At 36.6% G+C, this 24,985-nt stretch overlaps 1 protein-coding gene and 1 long non-coding RNA gene across 2 annotated transcripts in view; one reads left to right on the top strand and one right to left on the bottom strand.

The window, feature by feature from the left end:
* LOC119775699 (dynein intermediate chain 1, axonemal-like) overlaps positions 1-24,762 on the bottom strand; it is a 36,434-nt gene extending 11,672 nt beyond the window's left edge. Inside the window, 17 exon segments of the mRNA XM_038273766.1 lie at positions 7,735-7,834; positions 14,374-14,522; positions 16,514-16,593; positions 16,721-16,808; positions 16,911-17,000; positions 17,289-17,533; positions 17,658-17,701; positions 18,738-18,796; positions 18,799-18,851; positions 18,948-19,032; positions 19,220-19,348; positions 19,427-19,486; positions 19,585-19,733; positions 21,664-21,748; positions 22,939-23,019; positions 23,574-23,672; positions 24,667-24,762. Of these exon segments, the coding sequence (XP_038129694.1) occupies positions 7,735-7,834; positions 14,374-14,522; positions 16,514-16,593; positions 16,721-16,808; positions 16,911-17,000; positions 17,289-17,533; positions 17,658-17,701; positions 18,738-18,796; positions 18,799-18,851; positions 18,948-19,032; positions 19,220-19,348; positions 19,427-19,486; positions 19,585-19,733; positions 21,664-21,748; positions 22,939-23,019; positions 23,574-23,672; positions 24,667-24,708 (1,638 nt within the window). The 5' untranslated portion in view covers positions 24,709-24,762.
* Positions 1,832-4,767, top strand: LOC119775682. The gene is made up of 3 exons (XR_005279684.1): positions 1,832-1,991; positions 2,250-2,368; positions 3,814-4,767. It is a non-coding gene; the product is annotated as an uncharacterized LOC119775682 (long non-coding RNA).
* Positions 24,763-24,985: the final 223 nt, after the last annotated feature.

Here is a 24,985-nt window from a genome sequence, read left to right as displayed (position 1 = left end):
TGTTGAACGTGTCTCCAGTTTCTAGTTTGTGGGGACTCAAATCTCAGCGGACATGTCTTAGTCAACCAACACCTCCTGCCTGGTCAAGAAGGCTCACCAGCACCTCTTCTTCCTGAGAACACTGAGGAAGAATCAGCTCCCCTCAACTATCCTGGTGAACTTCTATCGCTGTGCAATAGAAAGCATCCTGACCAACTGTGCAACAGTGTGGTAAGAAAGCTGTTCTGTTGCAGAGTGCAAGGCACTGCAGCGGGTGGTGAAAGCCGTCCAGCCCATCACTGGAACCTCACTACCCACCATTGAGCACATCCAGAAGAAACGCTGCCTACATCGAGCCCGCAGCATTCTTAAGGACTCATCTCACCCAGCCCACATACTGTTTTATCTCCTACCCTCCGGCAGGCGTTTCACCTGCAATTCCTGACTGTTACTATGTAACAACTCTTTACATGCATCTTGCACTACTCACCTTGACTGATAATTGATTTGCACTGCCGACTGTTTATATTTGCACTGCCGACTGTTTATTCACAGTACCAATTGTTTACATATACATTTGCAATAACGTACTTTACCTGTAATATGCAATAACCTTCCACTGCACTTTAATTTAGACAGCTTCTGTCCAAACTTTATTTATTAATTTTACAGTAAAATCCATCTGTATATTATGCTATTGTACATAACTGTAAAAACCCTATTTATAGTGATATCCACCTGTATATTTTATTTAGTACATATCCAGCTGTAAATTTAGTTCATAACACTAGTTATCTATATATTATATTCATAGGACAAATCTATTACTAAGATTCTGTTTATAATGGTATTCATCTCTATACTTATTCAGTAGAAACCCATGTCCTGTATTTATGGAACCATTATTTATCCTGCACTTGCTGCTATTGCACTTCTGGTTAGACCTAGACTGTATTTCGTTGCCTTGTACCTGTACCTGTGTAATGACAATAAAGTTGAATCTAATCTAATCTAATCTTTTGTAAACACACAAACCCAGCCAATAATATTGATTCTGATATTTTCTTTTTTGTACTCAACCATACACTGATAAAAGCATATAGGTAAATGAAAATAAGGAACTAAGACATTGACTTTGGACAAAATAAGAGACATCTATATACCATATTGTTATTGTATTATTATCATTGTATTATTCATCCATCCATCCATTTTCTGGCACGCTTAATTCCAAGTGGGGTCGCGAGGGGTGCTAATGCCTATCTTCAGCTGTCTACAGGTGAGAAGCCGGGTACACCCTGGACAGGTCGTATTGTATTATTATTGTACTCTAATATTACCAGAGTTTGTAGTACATAAATCAACAAAACTCTTTAGTTTTTATCAGGATTTATAATTTAGTAAGCATAACTTACAATTAACTCATAAGTTTTCATTTATAGAGTAAAATTATTTATCCAGATTAAGCTTTTGCAAGAATCAACTGAAAGCAAGCAGACTTATTTCAGTGAGGACAGCATGAGAAGCTTGCATCCTGACAGATTTGTGTAAAACAGCCTCCATTTGAATAGTATACATTCCAATGTACACATGGATCAAAATTACACACACTCCCTAAGTCTAAATATCTTTATACTATAAAAGATCAAATTTATGAAACCAAAATCGGTATTTCCACAAATAATGAGACACTTAAGGTTAAACCTGTGTAAGGTGTCTCAATGTGGCAAGAAATATTTATAGGACCTCATTAAAAACTTTTTAAAGCTAATAAAGCAGATAACACACCCAGATTTCTATAAAAGCTACAGACTTTGCCCTCTGATTGCAACATGGTTATGCATGCCACAGAGGCACTAAATACAGCATGTGAAGGTGTTTTCCACAGCAGAGGTGAGCTGTACGCTTATTGTTAGTCAATGAGGTTTAAACAGTTGGATCAACTATGTTTGTGATAAACTTACTTGCTTTCTGTTTGCTACTGTGTGCTACCAGCTGCTCTGCTGACAATGGTAAATATATATTTTTCTACAATGTTTTATATATGCTGAAACATTAATACAAATTTAGATCTCTTGTAAAGACAAAGCAGATTTCGGAGTACAATGCTGAGGGAATTATAGCTTGAATAAAGCTTTAAAAAGTTGGATTGGTGTACATTATACATTTTGGAAAGTCCTTTTGTTGTTAGATTTTAAGCACAACTGAACAATGCACTATTATTTATGTTGGTATAAATGACTTAATTTGCACTTAATTTATGTCACTAGCTGCAAGATCCAAATCAGTGAATCTTCAGCCCTTTTTGGTTGGTCTTGACGGCTGTCGTTGGCTTCCTGCTGATTGCCTTTGTTGTTCTGATCCTGTATAATCTACTAAACAGAAAAAGGTTTGTAAATCAAAGTCACTCCCTGTCTCAAACACAAGAGACTGAAAAACATACATAACACATATATTGCTATTGCAAATACTTTATGAGGCTCTACCTCATAAGGTAACAGAAATGGCACATTAGATTTAGGGAGTAAAAATTATTTCTGAAATGTTTAAATATTCTCTGAAAAAGCATAATTCTGTCATTCTTTCCTATTTGTTGGTTTTATGCTATTAGATGTTTTTTGAATAGAAATTTCAATTTTAACTAATTAGTGTTGGGATCCTGAGGCTTGCCCACCAGAGGGCGCCGAGGAACTCTTCCTAGGGGTTTTGTGTTATTGTTGGGATCTGGGGTTCTGTCTACCTTTTCTCCACCAGAGGGCGTACTGTATCTCCTGAGGCTGGAGCTGACTTCACCAGCTGTTCTTCATCTGCTCATCAGGAGACCAGTACTTAAGCGGGCTGAGAACCTCACTCTGGCGCCAGAGTGTTAGTCAATCATGGAAGAAACCTGACTGAACCCTGGAACTCTGGAAGAGTTTCTCTGCTGAAATCTGCCTGCCGGCTCTCAGGAGCTCATCTGAAGAATCTAACTGTCTGAACCTGCCTGCCCGCCCTCAAGAAGAGGATCGGAAGAAACTCTGGATCAGAACACTGATAAGTCTGAAGTCGAGCCCTGCCGTTGCTTAGCACTCTGCCAACAACTAGCCTCTGGACCCTCCTGGTTCCCTCCATCCGCCTGCTCAGCTCAAACCTCAGCCCTCAGTCTGCCATCTGCCTCTGAACCCAAACCTGGAGATCTACAAGCCCCAGCCAAGCCAAGCCTCCTCCGAGCCCTCAGCCTGCCGTCAGCCTCTGAACCCTCCTGGTAATCTCCCCCTCTTCTGCTCTGCTCAAGCTCCAGGACAGTAACCCAGCCGTGACCAGCCCTGGACCTGATTATTCCCCTTGACTCTTTTTGCACCTCTTCTAAATTAAACCTTTGAACTTTTTCCCGTCTCTGAGTTGTGTTCTGCATATGGGCTAGCACCCAGAAACCCATCATGACAATTAGTCAGAGTTCTTTGTTGGAGTTTATTAGTTGTTTAATGTCTTATTTTGGTATCTTGCATAGCATAATCAACTTTTATAGCTGCACAACATAAAAATAAGCCATTTGATTAACAGGAAGTATATATGAGTGTGTTAAACATTAACATTACAACTCCAGTGTATTCGTCTGCTCCTGTTTATGATTGAAAATGTATTGAACAGTACTACAAAATATTAACTTGCTGGTTATTCAGTTAAGTTGATTTCTTTAAGTTTCATAAAAGGAATTAATAAAGAGATTTCCCACATAATTTTTCAATTCTTAAATGCATTCATCATTGTTATGTGTATTTTGATGCCAATAAACATGCAGATGAAAGAATGCAAGCAAACAGCCAACCAGTTCTCTGTTGTCTTGTGTTGCAGGGACACAGAGGACAAATGGGGCTATGGAAAAGCTGAAAAGCTGGATGATGGCGAAGTCAAGGAAACCAATATGTAGATTTTGTCTGCTTCTGAAAGATACTCTACCAACACATGACAGCGGCCACACAATCAGTGATGCATATCAACAACAAATAATTTGACTGCATTAATTCCAGGCTATCAACAATGTAATGAGGACTTTTTCTTCTCTAAAGGTTATAAAATCTTGTTAAAAAAGAAATAATTTATTGCCTTTATTTATATATAGTACAAACTCACAGATGTTCACAATCACCTAACTTTTGAAATAAATCATCTCACTGAAAATTCAATGAGAATTTTCTTTAAAATAGCTTCACTTAGAGAGGAGCCCCATCTACAATGAACATCTAGTTTTTTTATATGTTCAATCAATCAATCAATTATCTGAATAGCACTTTATAACAACACCTGGAAGACCAAAGTCCTTCACAGCAAGATAAAAACATTGTAAAAACAAAAATCGATTCTGGACTGTAGGATCCATCGGTCCTCATGGAACAGCTCAATATGAATACAACGAGAAAGCCATATGTTTAAAAGTAAAAACTCAAAGCATGGCAAAAGAAAACCAGTGGCAGTGAGCATCTCTATCACGGCAGTTTGCACTGGACACACGGGCAGAAAGCTAATGAGGACATCCACAGTCAAAAGAAGAGACAATATTAAACCTTTTTATTTTTCTTAACATGATCTGATGTTATCTGAGGAAATTTGATTACATTTTTAGCTACAAAAAAGCCTCCTTGTATTTCAGGTTAATATATTTACTCAGTTGGTTTGAAATGAGAACATTAAATCAGAGCAAAGACATACCTAGGATGTTTTTTGTGACAGTATTATGTTGCAGATAAAATAATTTGACTAAAAAGAAAAGTAAACGATGTAAAATGAAACACAGATAAATAAAAAGTACTCTAGAAAGCCTAACAAACAGTGTTTGCTCATTTAACAAAACCAGAAAATGCATCTTGTATCTAAACACCATAAAGAAATGATCAACCCAATGATCTAAAGAAATGATTTTCCACTCCTCTAATTAGTTTGAGTTCCTACAGATTAGGCTGAGAGGACATCCAACAGGAAAGGTAAACATGAGTTTGAAGCTTCATCGCCAGCAGAGAGGACAAGACTTTTCATCATGTCATACAGACACTTTTCCAAATAGGCAGCTCAGATTGAGAATCGAGGACAGAAAGAATTTCTTTGCACCACACAACTGTGTGTCATTCTTGCACTACAGCCTGTAAGCCAATTTATTAACCCAATCAGCACAAATTCACACAAACCCACAAACTCAGGCAAAGTTGTACGGCTTTATTCATCTGACATTTTGTGGGGTGGCAGAAGTAACAGAGGCCAGATCATCATTGCTCGTATCTATGCATCAAGCTAGGATCTCAGACATGTTCACTGCCTGCTGCCCAGGGGGAAAATACTCATATTGGAAATTGTATTAGCCAACATTTAATGTTTCAGAGTCAGTGGCTTTCTTGCATCTGTTTGCTTTATTTCAGATTCCTAATAATCCTCTAAGAAAATTATGAATATGATTTCTTAGTGCTATAAATGCAATCACAAAAACTCATTAGTTTAAACAATGAGAAACAGATTTTTAAAAAGGTCCATTTCAACTATCTGACTTTTTGATTTTTATTGCAGAGCATATAGTTAAGAAAAAACTATTTATTTTAGATATATAATTTGTAATTTGCTCTGTAAAATCAAGAAAAGGTAGACCATTTCTTCCACTGAAGTGGTCTTGTTTAGTAACTCAATAAGCCCACCATTTCAAAAGTCTGACACAGTAATTGCACCTACTAATTTATGCTGTCGATAAATAAAGTCTACTGAAAGTGTTTTCTTAAGGCCTGATCCTGCGCCACCCTAGTAAAACCAAATTGCCTTGTTGCTATTTGCAGCGCTCCAGAGCCGCCCTCTACATAGGGGTAACATGGAGATCCATCGCTCCAGCTACAAAATTTGCGTTCATTCTGAGTGTACTTTAGAATATTGAAGACACATGCAAAAAAAGGTTTTCTATAAGCTTTCTGATGAGAGCTTTGCATCTTCTGTAATACGCCCCGTAAAACAGCGGTCCCCAACCACGGGGCCGCACAGAATCATTTATCGACGATCAGAGTCTGAGTGATGTTTTATTTTGAAAAATATAAAAAAATTGCGGTATTCTGTCTCAATTACATCAGTCGGTGCATCTGTGCCTTTTGACACAGGTTAAGACTCATCCTAACTATAACATCCTATCTTTGTGAAGCGGGATTTTCTGCGGTTACAGCGACCAAAACAAACCTACTGAGCAGACTGGACATCAGGAGCACACTTCGTGTGTCATTGTGCAAGGGTGATTTGAATACGATCAAGTGCAAACGGTCCACCCACCGCAACGCCCCCCCCCCCGGCCGGTCTGCAAAAATACTGTCTGACATATAGCGGTCTGTGGTGCAAAAAGGTTGGGGACCGCTGCCGTAAAAGACCCCCAATCCTTCTGACAATAAGACCCTTGGTGTTTTGGCCATAAACCTGTGATCATGCCACAGCTGTTTACTATGTGAAGTTAAATTATTAACACTTAAAAGTAAAGTAAGTCTTAAACCTTCTCAGATATTACATGTATAAATGCTGATGAACGTATGCAAAAGGAAAGAACAACACAAAAATCTTAGACATAAATATGTATACAAAACATAAGCTAGAGCTCAATTTTTTTATTCTGGTAAAGCTTTCTATCCTGGAAAATTGTTTTCACACTGGTAAATGCAATGCAATGCTTCCCCCAGAAACTTAGGTAAAAGGTGGGTTGTGTTATATAATGAGTTATCCTTTGGCACAGCTGGTACCTGTGGTGACCCTGGCAGCTGAGAGAACATGAGCTAAACACACCAAATCTCACATAAGGTGTCTGTCAAATTACTCAGCTCTCATTTCCTCTCTGTCATTCTCACTCGGCTTCACTTGGCACATTGGAAAGGAAACGTGTCAGACATAACACTCCTGACTTTTATAGTGTTGCACAGACTGAGAGGACAAACAGATGGGGACAGCTTGAAGCCATACTAAAAAAAAATATGTGAAGATAAGCAACACAACACCCGCCAAAATTACTTTTGCCTGGAATCAATAACTAGAAAGCTTTTTTGTTACAGGAAACAAGAGTCTGAAGCAACTCGATTTCCTGAGGCTACTTAGCTTTGATCTGAGGCTAATCCAACAGATACGAATGATTAAAAACTGAGGGCAGATGGTGGATGGGGTAGCTGTTTGGTGTTTCACGAGTTCAGTCTAATAGATGTCAAGCTCAAGTTATTTGTGAAACACAATGGTTATGTGTTGTCTGTGGTACTAAGGTGAGGCATATTATAAAAAGTAAAGCCTAATCATTGTGTTGTCTTAAAGAAACTGTTGATGGATTATGTTTGATGTCAGTAAGCTTGTTTTAGTAAATGAAAAAGATGGAGTCTGCATGTTTTCCCCATGCATGTGTGGGTTCTCTCTGGGTACTCTGACTTGCTCCCATAGCCCAAAAACATGACTGTTCCCTAGATTGTCCTTAGGTGTGAGTGTGTGTACGCATGGTTGCATGTCTTCATGCGTCTCTGTGTTGCCCTGTGACAACCACGCAACCCTGCCCAGGGTGTACCCCGCCTCCCGCCCACAGACTGCCGGGCATTGGCACCAGCCCCACTGTGGCCCTGAAGGTGGATGGATGTATGGATAGATCATAGAAAAATGTAATAAAGAAAACCATAGATAAAGGCAAATAAAAATGCTAAAAAGCATACATAAAATAAAAACACTTGAATGTAAAGAGATGTTTTGGATGTTCCTAATTCTAAACAGGACGGAACTGAAAAAGACTCTTACCTTTCCATCTATTGTCGCAGCAGCAAACACAGTGGAGGAGTAAGGAGCCCATGCAACATCCGCAACAGGTTCATAAAGATCAATGGTGAGCAGTGGAGTGCTGAAAAAGAAAATACAAAAGTAAAGCTCGAGTAAAATCCAATCATAATCTCTTACTGGTAATATCATGAGAAAGACGTTATTTGTTAGGATTAACAGTTTACAGTCCATTGTGTGGAGTGGAAACACAGTTTTCTCAAATGCCTAAACTTTTGATGCTGAGCAGGGATTAAAGGGTAAAAGACCGAATTTTCAGAATATATAGAGGACTCAAATCGCATGACTGAGAAAATTGTACACCTGCATGCTCAACCTATTCATCTTGGCTAGAGAGATCAATACGTCTAAAAAATGACTTTAAAAAGCTCAAAAAGCTAATAAAGAGGCAAGCTCTGTTCCAAGCACCCCTCTAGAACCTCTGGAGATTATTTCACTAAGAAGACTTCTTCATGAAATGGATAACATTATGAACAACAGAGAGCATCCTCTTCGCCAAACTGTTAAATACCAGTGTCTCCATTCAGAGGCTTCTCCAGATTCGGTGCAAGAGAGAGAGAAGATCCACCCTGCCTAAAATTATTAACATCTACAACAACTGGTAAAAAGGAAAGAGTTACTGCAACATTTAATTTCTCTTTGTTTTTTTTTGTTTTTTTGTTTTTTATTTGAATTGAATAAATCCATTGGTAGATATAAGCATTGTTTTATCCACATTGGCCCATATATGCATGTTTCTCGCAATTCATTAGGTACATAAAGCCTGATGCATTGAGAGCAAGTAAAGCGTGTGCATTGCTGCTCCCTCTATCTTCTACTCATTCTAATTGTATACCGTATATTGAATATTGAAGTAAAAAGTAAACTAAATTACTTGTATGGCTGATTGAGCGGCATAGCATTTTAAGGTGCATTACATCATAAAAACATCAGGACAAATGTGCAATTAAACTACTGTTAACTAAAATGAACAGCAATTATAATTCATAGTTGGGCTGAAAGAATCGATTAATCGTGATTGTCAACTAATTTAGTAATCAGTTAGAGCAGTAATTATACCAAAACTGTTAAAATATATAAAAATTTTTTTTTAATTTATGGTTAAAAAAGATGTTTTAGTCCATCAATATGCTCTATCCAAAACTCCTTATGTGAACAGGTTTTAGTTTCAACTGGTCTAAATTCTGTAAAAATCTTCTACAAGGAACCTTTTGCTATCCAATTATTAATCGATTAAACCAAAAAAGATAATCAACAGATTAATCAGTTTGGAAAATGATTATAATTTGCAGTATTAATTAATAGCAAACATCTCAGATCTTCACAGAACAGCTTTATTTACGCTGGAATACTGGAAATAAATGACTCAAAGATTAACTATATTGACTAATTATAAGTGACTTCTGAAACCAAAACCAAATATTTCTTTGTGCTTCATTCTCATCTGTCTCTTTTCAGCAATTATTTTTTTTATACTATTCAAAACTACTTTATATTTCGGGGGAAAGAGTCTAGTCTAATCTTTCCACATTACAATATGGTGAAGGTGGAGCTATTTTTGCTAAACCTGTTGTCTTTTCAGAGCCTTGTCACCAACCAATATCAACAGTCTCCTCATTCATTTGTTCATAAGGGCTTAGACTATTTAACTCCACAATGATCTGGAAAATTAGCGTTTTTAATTCAGAAATCTGAAGTTTGGTATTTTTAGGATTTTTTTTTACGGATCACACTTTGAAAAAAAGGCTCTCATGATGTGCAAATGATTACTATCATTATTCAGTCAAGCTGCTGGTGCAGACACAATGTGGGAGGATGTGTGGGTTAATCAAATGAGCCAAGAAAATTATGCTAAATCCACCATGAGAGTTAGAAGCTCATAAAGACTAACCCATTGCAACACCTTGGAAAGAATGGGGGAAGTATTAAATTTGACCAAGCATGTATAACTATCTGTTAAGCAGGGGCGGATCTAGAAAAATATTCATGGGGTGGCAAGAGGGGGGCAGGATTTTTTTAGGGGTGGCAACATATGGCATTTGTTTACACTGAATTTAATCACAGTTATCACAGTTTGGTGAGAATAGTATGTACAGTACTAGTGTTTCATGTGAAACAGTTCATATTAATAATACATCGTACAATGTGATCTCACTTAATAGGAGATAGAAGAATGATAACACTACTTCTAGAGGGGCCTTATGACAGGAAAGGTATTAAGGTAAGACACAGGTGCTGAGTAGTAGATGTGTGAGATTGACTGTCAGAGAGGCAGCTTTGCAGCATTTGCACAAGAAGAAACTATAGAAAGAAAAACTAACCCATCAGAGATCTATGGACTGAGCTGTACTAACGTGAGCATAACTACACAGTAGAAATAAGTGGGTCAAGGCACCCAAACAAGGTACCAGACATCTATGTATTGTTTACTCTGAACACACATTTACCCCATTTGTTCCTCAGTAACTTGACATACAGCAGTTACGGCAACATAAAAGGGACATTTCATGCATGTAAATATGCTGTAGATAGAGCTGTATATGGAGGACCAACTCCGCCATATTTAAAAATAAATACAGAAATAAATAAATGCTCAATAAATAAATAAGCATACAATTAATTGCCACCAAAAATACAATCAACAAATAAATGTAATTAGAAATTATATTATAATGGCAGGCAGAAATGTTAAAAGGGCAGGCAGAAAGAAATAGCGGCGAAGAAATAACTAGGTAAAAAAATACAAAGGAAGAATAAAACAGACAAAAATATTATAACATGCACATAAATAAATACTTAAAAATATAAGTAATTAAAAAATGAAGTTGAAGATAATAAATGACAAAAAAATAAATAGGGTAAATATTAAAAAGGCAAAGAAATAAAAAGAGTTATATACCTTTATGACTAGCTGTATAATTTTATTTCTACTTACATTTATTTGTTGTTTGTATTTTTAGTGGCAATTAATTGTATGCTTATTTATTTATTGAGCATTTATTTATTTCTGTATTTATTTTTAAATATGGCAGAGTTGGTCCTCCATACTGCTGTATCAACAAATCAACAAAAAGGCGGGTTCTGAATGTTTCATCAAAATCTCCACAAATCTGAAAAGAAGCAACATAAAAAATACATTTTGCTTGTGAGTAGGTTCATACAGGTCATTTCTGGATAATTTCATACTATATATACAAAAAAGAAACAACAACACTGTTTCATATTAAGCAGGATTTACACCAGTATCACATTTTTAACTTTTAACACTTTTGGTTTTATTAAAGGAAATATCAGATTTTCTCAGGTGCCAAAACAAAATGTAAGATCTCTGTAAAGGCTCACCAGAGAGCATAACATAAAGTTAACATGACTATAACAGCTGAATGCGTCGGTTTCCATGTTGTTCAGCAAAACGCTTCACAAATTTATTTAGATCAAATGCCTTTGTGCGTTTTGATTTGAGTACAACCAAACTTGATAGTCTCTGTTCTGTCATAGTTGACCGCAAATATGTCTTTATGAGCCTGAGACGTCAGGCCTAACTAACATCATAGTTAGAGAAATAACGTTCTGCAACCTGATTTTTATCATCTCAAAATCAACATTGCAGCTATGCAAGCAACATTGTGCTTTCATTATGATTTAATTTCTCGATAGATAGTTAAACAGTTTTTACCTGTTTCATCCCGTGTCTCCTCTCCCCATCACCCCTGGCTCCCTCGCTTTGCCCCATTCGGTTTTCAAAACAATCAGTCTCAGTCGCTCTCGCGTCATCTCGTGCTGCATTCACTGCAGTCCGACATTAGAAATTAGCGGTCGTAATTCTCAAATGATCCATAATTTATAAGCCTCGCCATCCCTACCGCCAACTGGGGTGGCAGCAGGGGTGGCAAGGCTGTCATTTAGGGTGGCATTTGCCACCCTATGCCACCCCAGTAGATCCGCCTATGCTGTTAAGAAAATAATTAAAATTGTACAAATCTTAACGACACAGCAATGATTTGCACTTTTATAACAAAAAATATTTTGTGCAAGTCCTCCACAAAATGAATGACCAGAAAGATGGTTCTATATACAAAGCTCTATCTTTTTCAACTGATTAAAATTAAGGTTGTCAATCATTGGATGTAAAATTGATGTCAACCCAATCCATTTAAAGCAACATTAAGCTACAGAGGGAGACATTAAGACCACTCATCAGAGAGGCCATGCTATTTCTAAGGGCTTTAACTCCTCTGAAAGTGAACCTATTCCAATGAACAGGAATACCTGACAGGGCAATGATTACACCATCATTCATCAAGTTCAACACTGCTAATTTTATTCAATGGAAAGTCCAGTTAAGCCAGGGGACACCAATAGAGCGCTGGCTGTTGTAATGGTGGCCAAATGTCTTAGCAACACATAAACAGCAGTGTCACAGTCAAGTGTTGATAAATGATGTTTCAGATAGTCTGGGGCTCTGTCCAATAGAGAACCCCTGCAAACTGTCCTCTAGTTCCAGTAATCCTGGGCTAGGAAAATGAATCATAGGATAAAATGAAGTACAAAGGACTTGGATTCTCATGGAAATCTCATCAAATGTTATACAGAAGTAAAAACTAGAAAAGTTGTGCCAGAGTAACGAATAGACTTCCAGTATGACTGGATCTTGAGGCATAACCAAAGACAGTGTGTGAGGCCGCCTTCATGTATTTTGCACTCAGGACACAGTGAAGAGGACCCAGGTTTAAACTTAGACAACCGGTTTGGGGCCAAGTGAGCTCTATGCAGTAATTTAAGTTGCAATGCCCAGGAGCGATTACAGATAGTAATTTTTCTGGCCGAGTTCCAAATACTGCTCAACATTTCATCGGTAATCTCGATGTTCAGCTCTCCTCCCCATGCCTGGGCCAGAGTTGGTAAGTGACACTTATCACATTTTAATATTTTATAGCATACACTGAGTGACACTTCACGAGTACAGAAAAACTATTTTTCAATGCCTGAAACCTCAGTGTCCCCGAGTAGAGTTGTTTCTTTTTTAACAAAGTCTCTTATCTGGAAGAAACTGAAGAGGTTATTTTTCCCTACTCCAAAGGCTTCCACAACTTGATTAAATGACATAAGAATCCCCCCCCTTAAAAAGACAGCCCAGAGAAGAAATACCCTTAGACACCCATTCCCCAAAACCTGCATCTGTCATACCCGGAAGAAAGTCAGGGTTCTGGACAAAAGGCGTAAACGGGGATGTTTTCCCATTTCTTCCCTCGATATGTCGAACCGCCCTTCAAGCTTTGACTGTATTCACGGTAATTGGATTATTACAACATTTGTTTATCGTTTTCATATTTTTAACAAAAAGCAGGCTATTAAGAGGGCAGTCGCATAATCAGGATTCTATGTCCAGCCACACTGTGGGATGATTTCCAGATATCGACTCCCCTGCATATTATATAAGAGAACTCAACTTATATTTTTTGAGATCTGGAAGATCTAAACCTCCCATGTTCCTTGGTAGCTATAGTGTTGACATTTTAATGAATGGCCTTCTTTTGGCCCAAATATAGGATCCAAACCAACTCTTCAATTTTTGGATCCACCTCTGGGTAAACAAGATAGGAATCATCCTAATTGGGTATAACAAGCGTGGGAGAATGTTCATCTTAAGAAGCGAAATTCTGCCCAACCAAGATATGGGAAGACAATTCCAGTGTTCGAGGTCTAGCTTAATTTTTTCAAATAATGGAATAACGTTTTCTTTAAACATCTGATTGAAGTTACAGTAGGCCTGACAAATATGCAAAGAAATATTTAAATCCTGCAGGGAACCATTTAAAAGGGGAGCTAGGGATATACAGTTGTCTACCCAGGGGCATGGACTCATATTTGGAGTTTATTTTGTATCCTGAAAATGAACCAAACTGATTAATAATTGCGATGACCCTTTTGACTGAAGTGGTAGGTCTCGAGAGAAACAACAGAACATCAGAAATTTTATGGGTTCCCGAAAAACTCCCTTTTAACAGGACGAAACCGCCAGCAGAACCAGGCTTAGTGCTGGGTTCAAGACGACACAAGCAGACAAAGAAGCAAGCAAGCAAAAGACACAGAGGTGCAGAATGCTTTTTTGACAAAAAATAACCTATCTAGAATATTTTACATAAAGGATGATTTCAGTCAGCCTAATATGATTTCATCATTCTTTGGTCATCTTTGGCTACCCAGTTCTTGCATGTTGCATCAACATTTTTCCTAATTTCCTTAATCCATCACAGTAATTCTAGTTACTATAAGCTGCAGTAAAAGACTAATCACAACTGCAGAGAAATTTAATAGATTTTGAGCTTTAGAGTTTTCTAGCTATATTACACAAACTATTAGAAGTTGTTTCTGTTCAAAATTGCTCAAATCTAACCCAATGTCTTTAAGGACATAATATCCACATGATGTTTGTTATACCACATCAACTGTAAGATACCATGATATACTGGCCCATCAGGTTCAAGTTTGTTCTATTATTTTATAGTCAACAGCTTAAGATGATAAAAAAAAAAGGTCTAGAGTTCAACTGAGTGCATTTCCTAGGCAAATGAATGTACTAAACGCATGTGTGCTTCTTACTTGATGGTGTGCTCCCACAACTTAACAGTCCAGTCATAACTGCAAGAAATGAAGATGTTGGGATGGAAGTGGTTCCACTTCACAGTATCCACTGGCATGTTGTGGGCCTCATAAGTCTCCAGGAACAGATTGGAGTAAATCTTCGAGCACTTGAAAATAAAAGGAAAGTGTTAGATTTTTTTTACAGGTTAAAGTCAAAAATATTTCAATATTCTGAAGACATTATGTGAATTACTCAGCTCATTCTTTCCTTGTACATTGGACCTTATTAAAATAAGGTAAATTAGGGTTGTCAAAAGTATCGATACTCAAAAAAGTATTGATACTGAAACGTTGTATCCGGATACAATACTCGTTTTTAAAAGTATCGATACAGTGCCAACACCAGTGGCACCTAAGCAGTCATTCATCTAAAGTGCAGAATAGAGGACAATGCACTTTCAGAGCACTGTGTGTTTGAATAATTCTGTGCACTTTTCAGTTTCACACTTTTTTTTTGTAAGAGGTGCAGCTGCTGAGAATTATTTTTGTTTCTTAACCGGTTTGGCTAGTGTCATTGTTATGTGTGCAAAGCATAGCCAAGGAAGGAACACTTAATTTCAATTTTTTATAAGTTTTTTATCAAGCTTGCTTAATATTGTGCACAGCATACAACCTTTATTGTATTTATGTATTGTATTTTATTTATTAAAGAAATATTTCTGTAGAATTTTGGAGTCTTTGTTTTTATCCTTGTGGTATCGAAAATGGTATCGAGTATCAAATATTTTCCTTAGTATCGGTATCGAGTTGAAAAGTTTAGTATCGTGACAACCCTAAGGTAAATAAAAGCTAATATGTTAAAATATGGACATGTTTTTGTTAAAATATTGTGCTGTAACGATATAATAAATGTAAATACTAAAATGAAAAACTCTGAAAACAGCATGCCTTGAGGTAAATGTAAGAAAAACACATTGTGGAAGAAAAATTATTTTCTTGTTATTTCCTATGAGGTATGTGCCTACACTGTAAAGCTGGGCAAGAGTGTATCCATCAATATTTTGTATCTGACAGCTTAATTCTAAAGTTTATTTAAGGTTGGTGAAAGCAACAAAACAACAGCAGAATTAGACTGCAGGAATACATTTACAAGATAATCTTGGATAAAACATACTTTGTAGGTTGCACACACAGCTGCAAACACTGTCAAAAGGATTGCTGTCCTGCAGCTCCCTGATAGAATGCTAATCTGTCCTGTCTGAGGTGTCTTTGCCAGTGTGACAGACCGAGGATGTAATTTCACACATATTGGGTACGTGTCTGACAACAAGTTAACAAGAAGAGCACAGGAAAGTATGGCACACTTACGAGTGAAGAAAATAGGGTCTTATCAAACATTACAAAATTGTTCTGTAGTGTGTTATAAGGTGGGTGAGTTGAAATGAATTTAGTATTTAGTGCCACTGGCTGGGACAACAAATGGTAAAGTAAGTCATCATGCCCTGATGCATTTTCATCTGCAAGGACTGTTAACTGTTATCAGGAGCCCATTAAAGTCACAATTAGAGTAAATTATCACAGATTTTTTTTTTTGCAACAATCCAGTGTTTCTAATTTCTCTCAAGAAGCTATAAAAAAAAAAAAAAGGGAGTGATGGCCTAGTGGTTAGAGCAGTGCGCTTGTGCTCTGAGAAGAGTGCAAGTAACCCTAACCCCAAAGCCTCCACTCTGGGTTCCTGAGCAAGACCCTTAACCTCACACTGCTCCCCAGGCGCCACACAATGGCAGCCCACTGCTCTCCAAGGGGATGGGTTAAATGCAGAGAGTGAATTTCCCAATTGTGGAACAATAAAAGGATTTACATTTCTTTTTTTTTTAAAACACAACTGGTCCTTTTGGTAAGTATGATGCTCAACCTTGACTTTTACTCCAGGCAATTCTTTTTTCTCAACTAGTTCTCCATTACAGTGTAGTCATTTTTATTTATTTTCTATGCCTAATCTGTATTAGATTTGTGAATAATGACTGTATCTCAAATTAAGTTGTGACTTCCTTTCTCCCTGGAGGTCTGCCTGTCGAAGTGGATCACATCAGTGGCATTCTTGCAATTTTAGAGGCGTCACACAGCAAAAGCAGCTTGTGAAATCCTTCACACATACCTTATGAATTTTCCCTTGCTCGGTGCCAACTAAAAACAGATTATTAATCTGTTTATTGAAGTCCATTGACCTACCAGTAGCTGTGGAAAAAGAGAGACATTAAGATATAATCTGTCACAGCTTTCAGTCTAATATAGTAAACTGATTAACCGACACTAAATAACTGTCATAGAGAGAACCTCACAGACATCTGTGAGGCAGTCTTACAAAAGTTGGACCGCTGTGCTGCATGTGGTGCATCAGAGGCAGCACCTTTCAGCGTCAGTCTGATAATGTCCGTTGAAATAAGCTTGTGCTGCAATCATACAAACAGAAACACAGATATCAGTTAAATAAACACTGGAATAACCAAGAGAAACAATCTTCTGAAAAACCCCTGGGTATTTATTATACTAACCTTGACAAGTGTCCAGGACACCACTCTGCTATCAGCTGACACAGAATAAAAAATATGGTTGCCATCCATATCATCTTTCTGCCAGCGCACCTAGATACCATACAGATGTGAAAAGACTAAACATATAAATAGATTTAACATCTTGGATTATCCATAGCAAAATTTGTCTTTGCGCAAAAAAACAAAGTGATAATCATTATACCACCATATAATAAACAGATTCAGTTATTTAGTGTTTCTTACTGTTTCCTGCCAAATCTAGTGAAAGAAGGGAGTAATGCAAGCACAAACTAAGCAGTGGTGACCACTTTGACATTTAACTGAATAGCACGCAAACGGCAAACTCCCCGTTTGCGTGCCATGCCCCCCCCCAGTCACCTGCCAGACAGGCTCTGTGTGCTTGCCATTCTTCACCGTACTCCTGTCAACAGGGTGCGGTTCTTTCTTTTTCAAGTTGTAAACGGCCACGCATCCATCGTAGAAGCCCACTGCCAGTAGATACGAGTGGTGTGGATGGATGTCGAGGCTACAGACCCCGGAGGGTGTGGAGTAGATGTACTCTGGAACAGTTGGGTTCTTCATGGAGAAGAAGAGAACCATACCATCTCCCTGTCTGCATTCATCTTGCAGCAACAGAGGCAGAAGAAAACTGATTTTGGCACTGAAAATTTTACATAAGGATCACTGAAAATAAAGAATCAATAACAGATGTATTATCACTAGTACTAGTACTATCATAGTACTTACATGATCGCAATCCCACGGCAAACAGGTCCAGGTATTTGTTATTCCTGTTAAACACAATATTAGCCACTCATCCATAATGTTACATATTTATTAAAAGTCCTTGATGTTCATATATAAGTATAGAATTGTGGCTTTTATTTTTGAATCCTAAAAAGACCAACATTTGAAAAAAAAAAAAAAAAGACCAGACATTTCAAACAAAGTATTCATTAGAAAAGCAGCGGAGTGGCGCATGGTATCTCAGAAGGAGCTCCAGAGTGACAACATGGGACAAAAATGAGCAGGTATTAGATCTTTAAAGTCTTATTAAAAAAACTTGGAGCAAAGGTGTCAAGTAACAAAGTACAAATTACTTTGTTACTGTACTTAAGTAAATTTTTTAGGTATATATACGTTACTCCATTACTTATTTTTCTTCCTACTTCTGACTTCTACTCAATACATTTTCTCACAACAGTATCTGTACTTTCTATTCTATCTGTACTTCCTTGTTACTCTTGGCTTTGGTTTAAAGTTTATAAATATTTATTTCATGTTATGTGCTCCATCCAATGCAGATCATTGGCGCCATCCACATCTAGTAATAACTGGTGTAATTGGATGAGTCATATAATGCAAACACTCATTGGTTAGCTATTCCTCAAATTTGTGCTGATGCAAGTGGAAATCCTCAGGAGCAAGCAGGTGTTCTTCAAACTGCAAATGCAAATTGAGATGAGGGAGGTGAATCCGACATTGTACAATGTCAGATTCACCTCCCTCATCCTTGGCCCTATCTCAAAGAATTTCTCGAAATAGTTCAAAAATTGAGCTTTCAATTCATATAGTGGCATCTGGCTGTTTTTTAAAGGTTACTTTCTACGTTTATACTATAAGTAGTTTTTGGAGCACATACTTTTTCACTTTTACTTGGGTAAAGAGGCCAAGTTGATACTTCAACTTTTACCAGAGTGTTTTTAAACTGCAGTATCTATACTTCTACTTAAGTAACAAATGTGTGTACTTTTGACACCACTGACTAGGAGACAAATATCCCCCAAAGCTCACACTTTGTTTTGCGGAGCTGATAAATAAACCTACCAGCAGAGGGCAGTGACAGACAAGTTTCTGACTGCGTTGTACTGAAACATCCACAGAGGATGAAGAGGGAGAGCTCCTGGTCTTTGTACTCATGAGAGTGATCCCCAAAGATCTCTGAAAGTAATAAAGGAACAAGGTCACAGAGCAAAATTTGAGGTTTATAAAACAACTTGGGTTTCCTAATGTGTTTTACTTCTAAAAGAACCATACTAAGTGCTCTGTCATCCATCAGATCTCGGTTGATCGCTCGTTCAACGATCTTGGCCACCTTTTCCACTTTAGAGATATCATCCCTCTGGAAAAGAAATACATCAAAGTTTTGGATGAACCTTCACTGATAGTATATTTGATTACATGAGTTTTGTTGTCTGTAAAACGGATTTGAAAACCTTCAATGAAAGGTTCAACCTTTCAGTGAAGTAAAGACTTAATTTAAATGCCTATAAGATTGAATTTAAAATCTGATAGGTAGAGCAGGTTACCCGGGTCTCCATCAGTGTCACTTTCTTCTTGCTGTCACTAGTATCTTTTTTCAATAGTGTGGTTTTCTGCTTCTCTTTATTTTTTTCTTGCTTCTGCAGTTCCTCCAAATAAGCGTCATAAATTTTCCACTGCAAACAGTCAGTTGTTAAGGTCAACTCATCAGACAATCAGTGTTCTACACTAAGAGGAAAAAGTAAGGAACGTACTTGATTTGCAGTGGCAGAAAAGTTGATGCGTGAAGGAGGCTCAGTCTGAGAGCTTCTTTCCTGAAAGTCAGGGAAAGACAACAAAAGCATTTTTTTATGCTATTTCTTATTATAGTACTGGTTTTGTAACTATCACATAAACTATCACTACTTCATACCATTGAAACATTTCTGTGAGTCTGTGATGCCCTTTCAATGAAGAATAGATTTGTAGCTTTTGCCTCTTTCTTGGGTTTTGAGGCGGCAGTGTCTGGTCTCTCCTCGTCTACAACTTCTTTGCCTTCTCCTCCTTCCTCAAAAGTGTAGCCTGAGGAAAATAAGCCAAAGGAGGCTCAAACACAATCACCACAGCTGAAGTATAAATATATATATATATATATATATATATATATATATATATATATATATATATATATATATATATATATATATATATATATATATATATATATATATATATATATATATATATATATATATATATATATATACACACACACACCGGGTATATATATGTGATTTTTGTTTTTTATATATACTTTACCAGGGTTTCAGTGCGATCATCTAATTCTGCTTCATTCTCCGTTGGTGCATACTCTGGGAAAATATGACATGTTTAACTGTAAGTTTATTGTTCAGATAAAATACCCATTTAAAAAAAACGATATGATTTTTTTTTTTTTTTGGCAACTTGTATTTCTTAGCCTAATAGTGGCATCTAGTGGCTTCAACCATTCACTATATCAGGGAAGAGAAATGGAATAAGCTACAAAAACACAGTACTAGTTGTGACAAAAAGTGACAAAAAAAATACACAAACAAAAACAAACATTTCTCAAAATTTAAAGGCTAAATATTGGGAAGAAGAAAAATAAGCAACCCAGTTTTCAAACAAATTTCAAAAACAAATAAATATATTTCAGAAGTTTCCTTAAATAAATAAGAAAAAATGAAAGCTTTCTTGACCTTTGTGATGTGAATGTCTCAAATGGATTAGAAGCTGTTTACTGGAAATACAAGAAGAGGATATGGAGAGTATATTTTCAAAAGCAACATTCTGCGTTAGGTAGCATGGCTGAGCTTCTAGCAAGTGGGCAGAGAGGTGGACTGATCTTTGTCTTATGCTCTAAAAAGGCTATGTCTTAATATGTTTAAGGGATGCAAAAGATGCAGGAATGAGTTTTTTTTTTTTTAATTGGCTCGTTACTTCTATACACATTAAAATAAAATATTATATTGGTCAAGTTGAATCCTAGATTGTTCATAGAAAAACAGTGATCACAACATTAACAGGGAGATGGAAAACTGGATGGAGAATTATGTTTTAAATTTACATGTTTATTGTGTTCCAAATTTTAATGCTTTTTAGTTTTTTAGCTGTTTAGTTTAATCTATATTATGTTTTAAATTTTTTGTCAGTATTTTAATAACACTGGGAGATTCCTAAAAAGTAATTTTGTATCATTGAAAGCAAAAAAAAAATATATTTCACCTTTGTACTAAAGTACAATCTAGAAACTGTAAATTTTTTCTTTAAGCTTAGCAAAGCAATTTACTTTTACTCTCAGAGGTATCTACTTTCACTTAAGTTAATAGTTTTTGACACATTTTATAACCCAAACCAGTGGTATAAGGAAAAGCCACAGCTCATGACTCCACTGTTACAGAGTGCTTGGGCAGGTAAGGAATCTGCAGCCACAAGAAATTATGTTTTATTTTACATGAGTCCTTTACGGGTACAGAATGTCTGCAGATTGTATAATTGAATAAATCAACAGCTGCTTTCTGAAAAACATTCCTACAGTATATTTCCCATGGCAAATACCTTTTTTTCTTCAAGAGAACATTAAATTGCAACTGTCATTTATGTACTTTGATTTCCCCATCCACTACATGTATAATGTTAGCTTTAAGGGACTGTTTTTGCAACATATTTTGCAGATAGCAAATACAGAGTGGGATGGAGCTACCTCTGGGTAAATAAATGCCTGGATAACAATTTTCATAATGTATAAATCTTAACACAATTACTGAGATGTTAAAAAATAATGTAAACTAAAGGTAGAGGCTAGTTACCACTAATTTTACGTTGGGTTTTGATTGTTATATATTGACGCTGGTCTTCACATTGCTTAAGTAATGTTATTGCTCATATTCTTTTCTTTTCAAATACAGACTGAGAAAAATATTTATAAGGACAAACACTATTAAATGGTAGAGTTTTCTTATTTAGTTAGTATGATCTTTGTGAACAATGCTCCCCTCCAAATTAAAGAGAACAGCTGTTTGAGCCACAAATCTGAGGGGCTTATAGCAACGTTCCTGAAACAGACATAAAAAGTGGTAGAAGAAACTTAGTTTTAATACAGCAAAGTGATCCCCAAGAAAATAGCTTAAAGGAATAGTACACCCAAAACATGATTAGCCTTCATTTTCTACTCACCCCCATGCTGAACAAAACTCTGGAGTACTTTTTTGATATCTCAAATGCATCTGGAGATCTGGGAGGCTTCTTGCTGTCTGCTGACATTCAAATAATGGAGGTCTATGGCGCCCGAGACAGAAAGGTCCATAAAAGTCCACAAAAACGTGTCAATATTCCTCCATACTGCTCGTCCAATGTAATCCAAGTGTCCTGAGTGGGTAGCATCCATAATTTACTCGAAACTAAGTCATTTAGAACGTTTTAGAGCCTAAACAGTAGTGTATAGGATTTCCTAATAGCGCCCCCATGCGCGCTCACGATTCTACGGAAGCCGGCAGACCAAACCAGCGCATTCAGCTCGGCAAAGAACTCATGCTCTTCCTCAACACTGAAGTCCTCAGACATTTTTCTTTCATTGTTTCTTTCTTTGCACAGGTAAACGGCACATTTCTTCTTCTACGCTTGCATTATCGGCAGAGCAGACGCTGAATGCGCACTTTCTTCCGGTTTGGTCTGCCGGCTTCCGTAGAATCGTGAGCGCGCATGGGGGCGCTATTAGGAAATCCTATACACTACTGTTTAGGCTCTAAAACGTTCTAAATGACTTCGTTTCGAGTAAATTCTGGATGCTACCCACTCAGGACACTTGGATTACATTGGACGAGCAGTATGGAGGAATATTGACACGTTTTTGTGGACTTTTGTGGACCTTTCTGTCTCGGGCACTATAGACCTCCATTATTTGAATGTCAGCAGACAGCAAGAAGCCTCCCAGATCTCCAGATGCATTTGAGATATCAAAAAAGTACTCCAGAGTTTTGTTCAGCATGGGGGTGAGTAGAAAATGAAGGCTAATCATGTTTTGGGTGTACTATTCCTTTAATGGACTCATCAGAAGATATCACACATGATAAAAATATAAAATTAAAAAATGTTTCTTCTTTATTAAGGAGAACTAAAAAAAGAAGCAGGAATATTTTCTTTAACACAAGAATCGTCAATATCTTATTTGGATTCACATTGAATATAATAGTAGAACTTACATTAAGCTATGCGATTTTATACACCCAAAGTAAGACCTGCTTACCTTAAAGCTGAAGCAAACAACATTTTTGGGAGCATGCGGGTTGCTTGTTGTCAGAATTCTACAAAACTCCTCGTTCAACTCCTAGAGACAACAACAGTCAGAAAACAAAAATACTTCCAAGGAAAAGTCAAAATATATATCGTCCTCTGCAGATAAATTGATAGGCAAAAAAAAAAAAAAAAAAAAAAAAAAACAGGGAGACATAATTTGGATATATGTTGCATGACCCATCTCCTGTATAAAACAGCAATTACACGCAATTGTCAGTTAAAGTGGCTAAAGGAAAGCCATATGTTTCGTTTATTAGTCCTGGGAATTACAGAACTGTTAAATCCCAAAACAATAAATGACACCATAGTCCCCATACATAAAACAGGCATAAATCCTACCCAAATTGGATTTGAAAATAATTGCATAGATATAGGCTTAAAGATGACAAAAAATGGATTTCATAAAAATCCTGCAAAATCCTGCCATAAATCACTGCTAAAAGAATTAACCACAAATTAGAGAGTTCAAAGACATTTAACGGGTGTATCATTTTTTTCATATATTTGCCCTAAAAAGGAATTACATCTTGTCCACAGTCCTATCTTGTACTAATCAATCTCTTAGCATCCCTATTCTGTTCTAACAGTCTCAGAGAGCTCCAGATGATTTGGAGGCTTCACAGTGGCTGTCAAATTAACCAATTTATCCACATCTGTATGAGCATCCACAGCTTCTTCTTTATCCTAGTGTAACGTCAAACACATAAAAGAGTTATGGCTGCAATAATCAGAAATATACATTTTTGTACAGAATGCCTTCCAAAAGTAATTATATTCTTTAAACTATTTTATGCACTGCATAATTTTAAAAAGAAAAAGGTGTAAAGTACTCAAAATATGTATAAAAATGTGATTTAGAAGTATTCAAAGAATATGTCCCTAACTTAATGCTAACATGCAGGATTCAGTGATTAATGGCTTTTTTTTTTGCAAGCCATGTCAGAGCTTAAAGGAAACATAATTTTTAAGTCATATGCTTCAAATAAAGAATAAATAAAAGACACTCTGTGGCTGCTTCAGGCTTTCTCTGAATGGTATTGACTGTAGAGAGAAGAAAGAGGGCTGAATGCCAAACTTTTCTAATTTTTAAACGTAAAATAAAATAAAATTCTGATAAAAATGTGGAAGTTTGTGGCTGTACCCCACTGGTTGAAAATACATGATCTACGTCCAAACAAAGCCTGAAAAGGTGTAATTATCAGATGTTAGAAATATGTTAAAAACTGGGTTTGTAGCATATTTTCAACGTCTATTATTGGACTAAAGTGGGACAAAATCACTGAAAAGAATAATGCAACTATTTTTGGCATCTACTTATTTTTTTTGAATGATCAGCAATGATTTTTTGATCCTTTTTTTTTTTTTTTTTAGCATATACTCATCTAATCATATTTAGTTCATTTAACAAAATTGTTTCATGTTAGCAGGTTAGGACCTGAAAAAAAAAAGTTTAAATCAAGTCTGGTGTTTGAGGGGTAACAAAAGTTGTAAATTTCTGGAGTATGAATATATTTACCAGTCAATCTCAGAATAATTTTTTTTTATTCTCATTAAAATTAATTCTCATTAAAAAAAATAAAATGTTGTCCTTTTTACTTTCTCATAAGTGCAACTATAAAGTTAACGAGCAGCCGTTGTTAGTTTAGTTGAGAGCTAGATAAAATTTGGCAACAATTACCTTTCCGCCACGAGCAGCCTTTTTCCTTTTATACATGGACATTACCGCGAGGTCCTTGTTTCAAACCATTGAGCAAAATTGTAAAAAGTTTGGAGTCACAGTGGAACAGTGCCTATCGATGGTGGACGTGTTTGTGCGTGCACCAGCTGTTGTTCACGTACATACACAGCCCTCCTCCCCTGTGCGGCCTGCTAGCTCGATAGCCGTGTCTGGAATGGATGAATGAAGCCAGGTCTCCGATTATTTAAGTCATTATAAGTAAATATGTGTTACATTTAAATTCCAAGTGAAATATGATATTATCACACATTTCTGTTTT

Source organism: Cyprinodon tularosa, unplaced genomic scaffold (genome assembly GCF_016077235.1).
Source record: "Cyprinodon tularosa strain WSP-4 unplaced genomic scaffold, ASM1607723v1 ctg89, whole genome shotgun sequence".
NCBI lineage: Eukaryota > Metazoa > Chordata > Actinopteri > Cyprinodontiformes > Cyprinodontidae > Cyprinodon > Cyprinodon tularosa.
The sequence above is the reverse complement of the archived record's forward strand: the minus strand, read 5'-3'. Positions and strand labels throughout refer to the sequence as shown.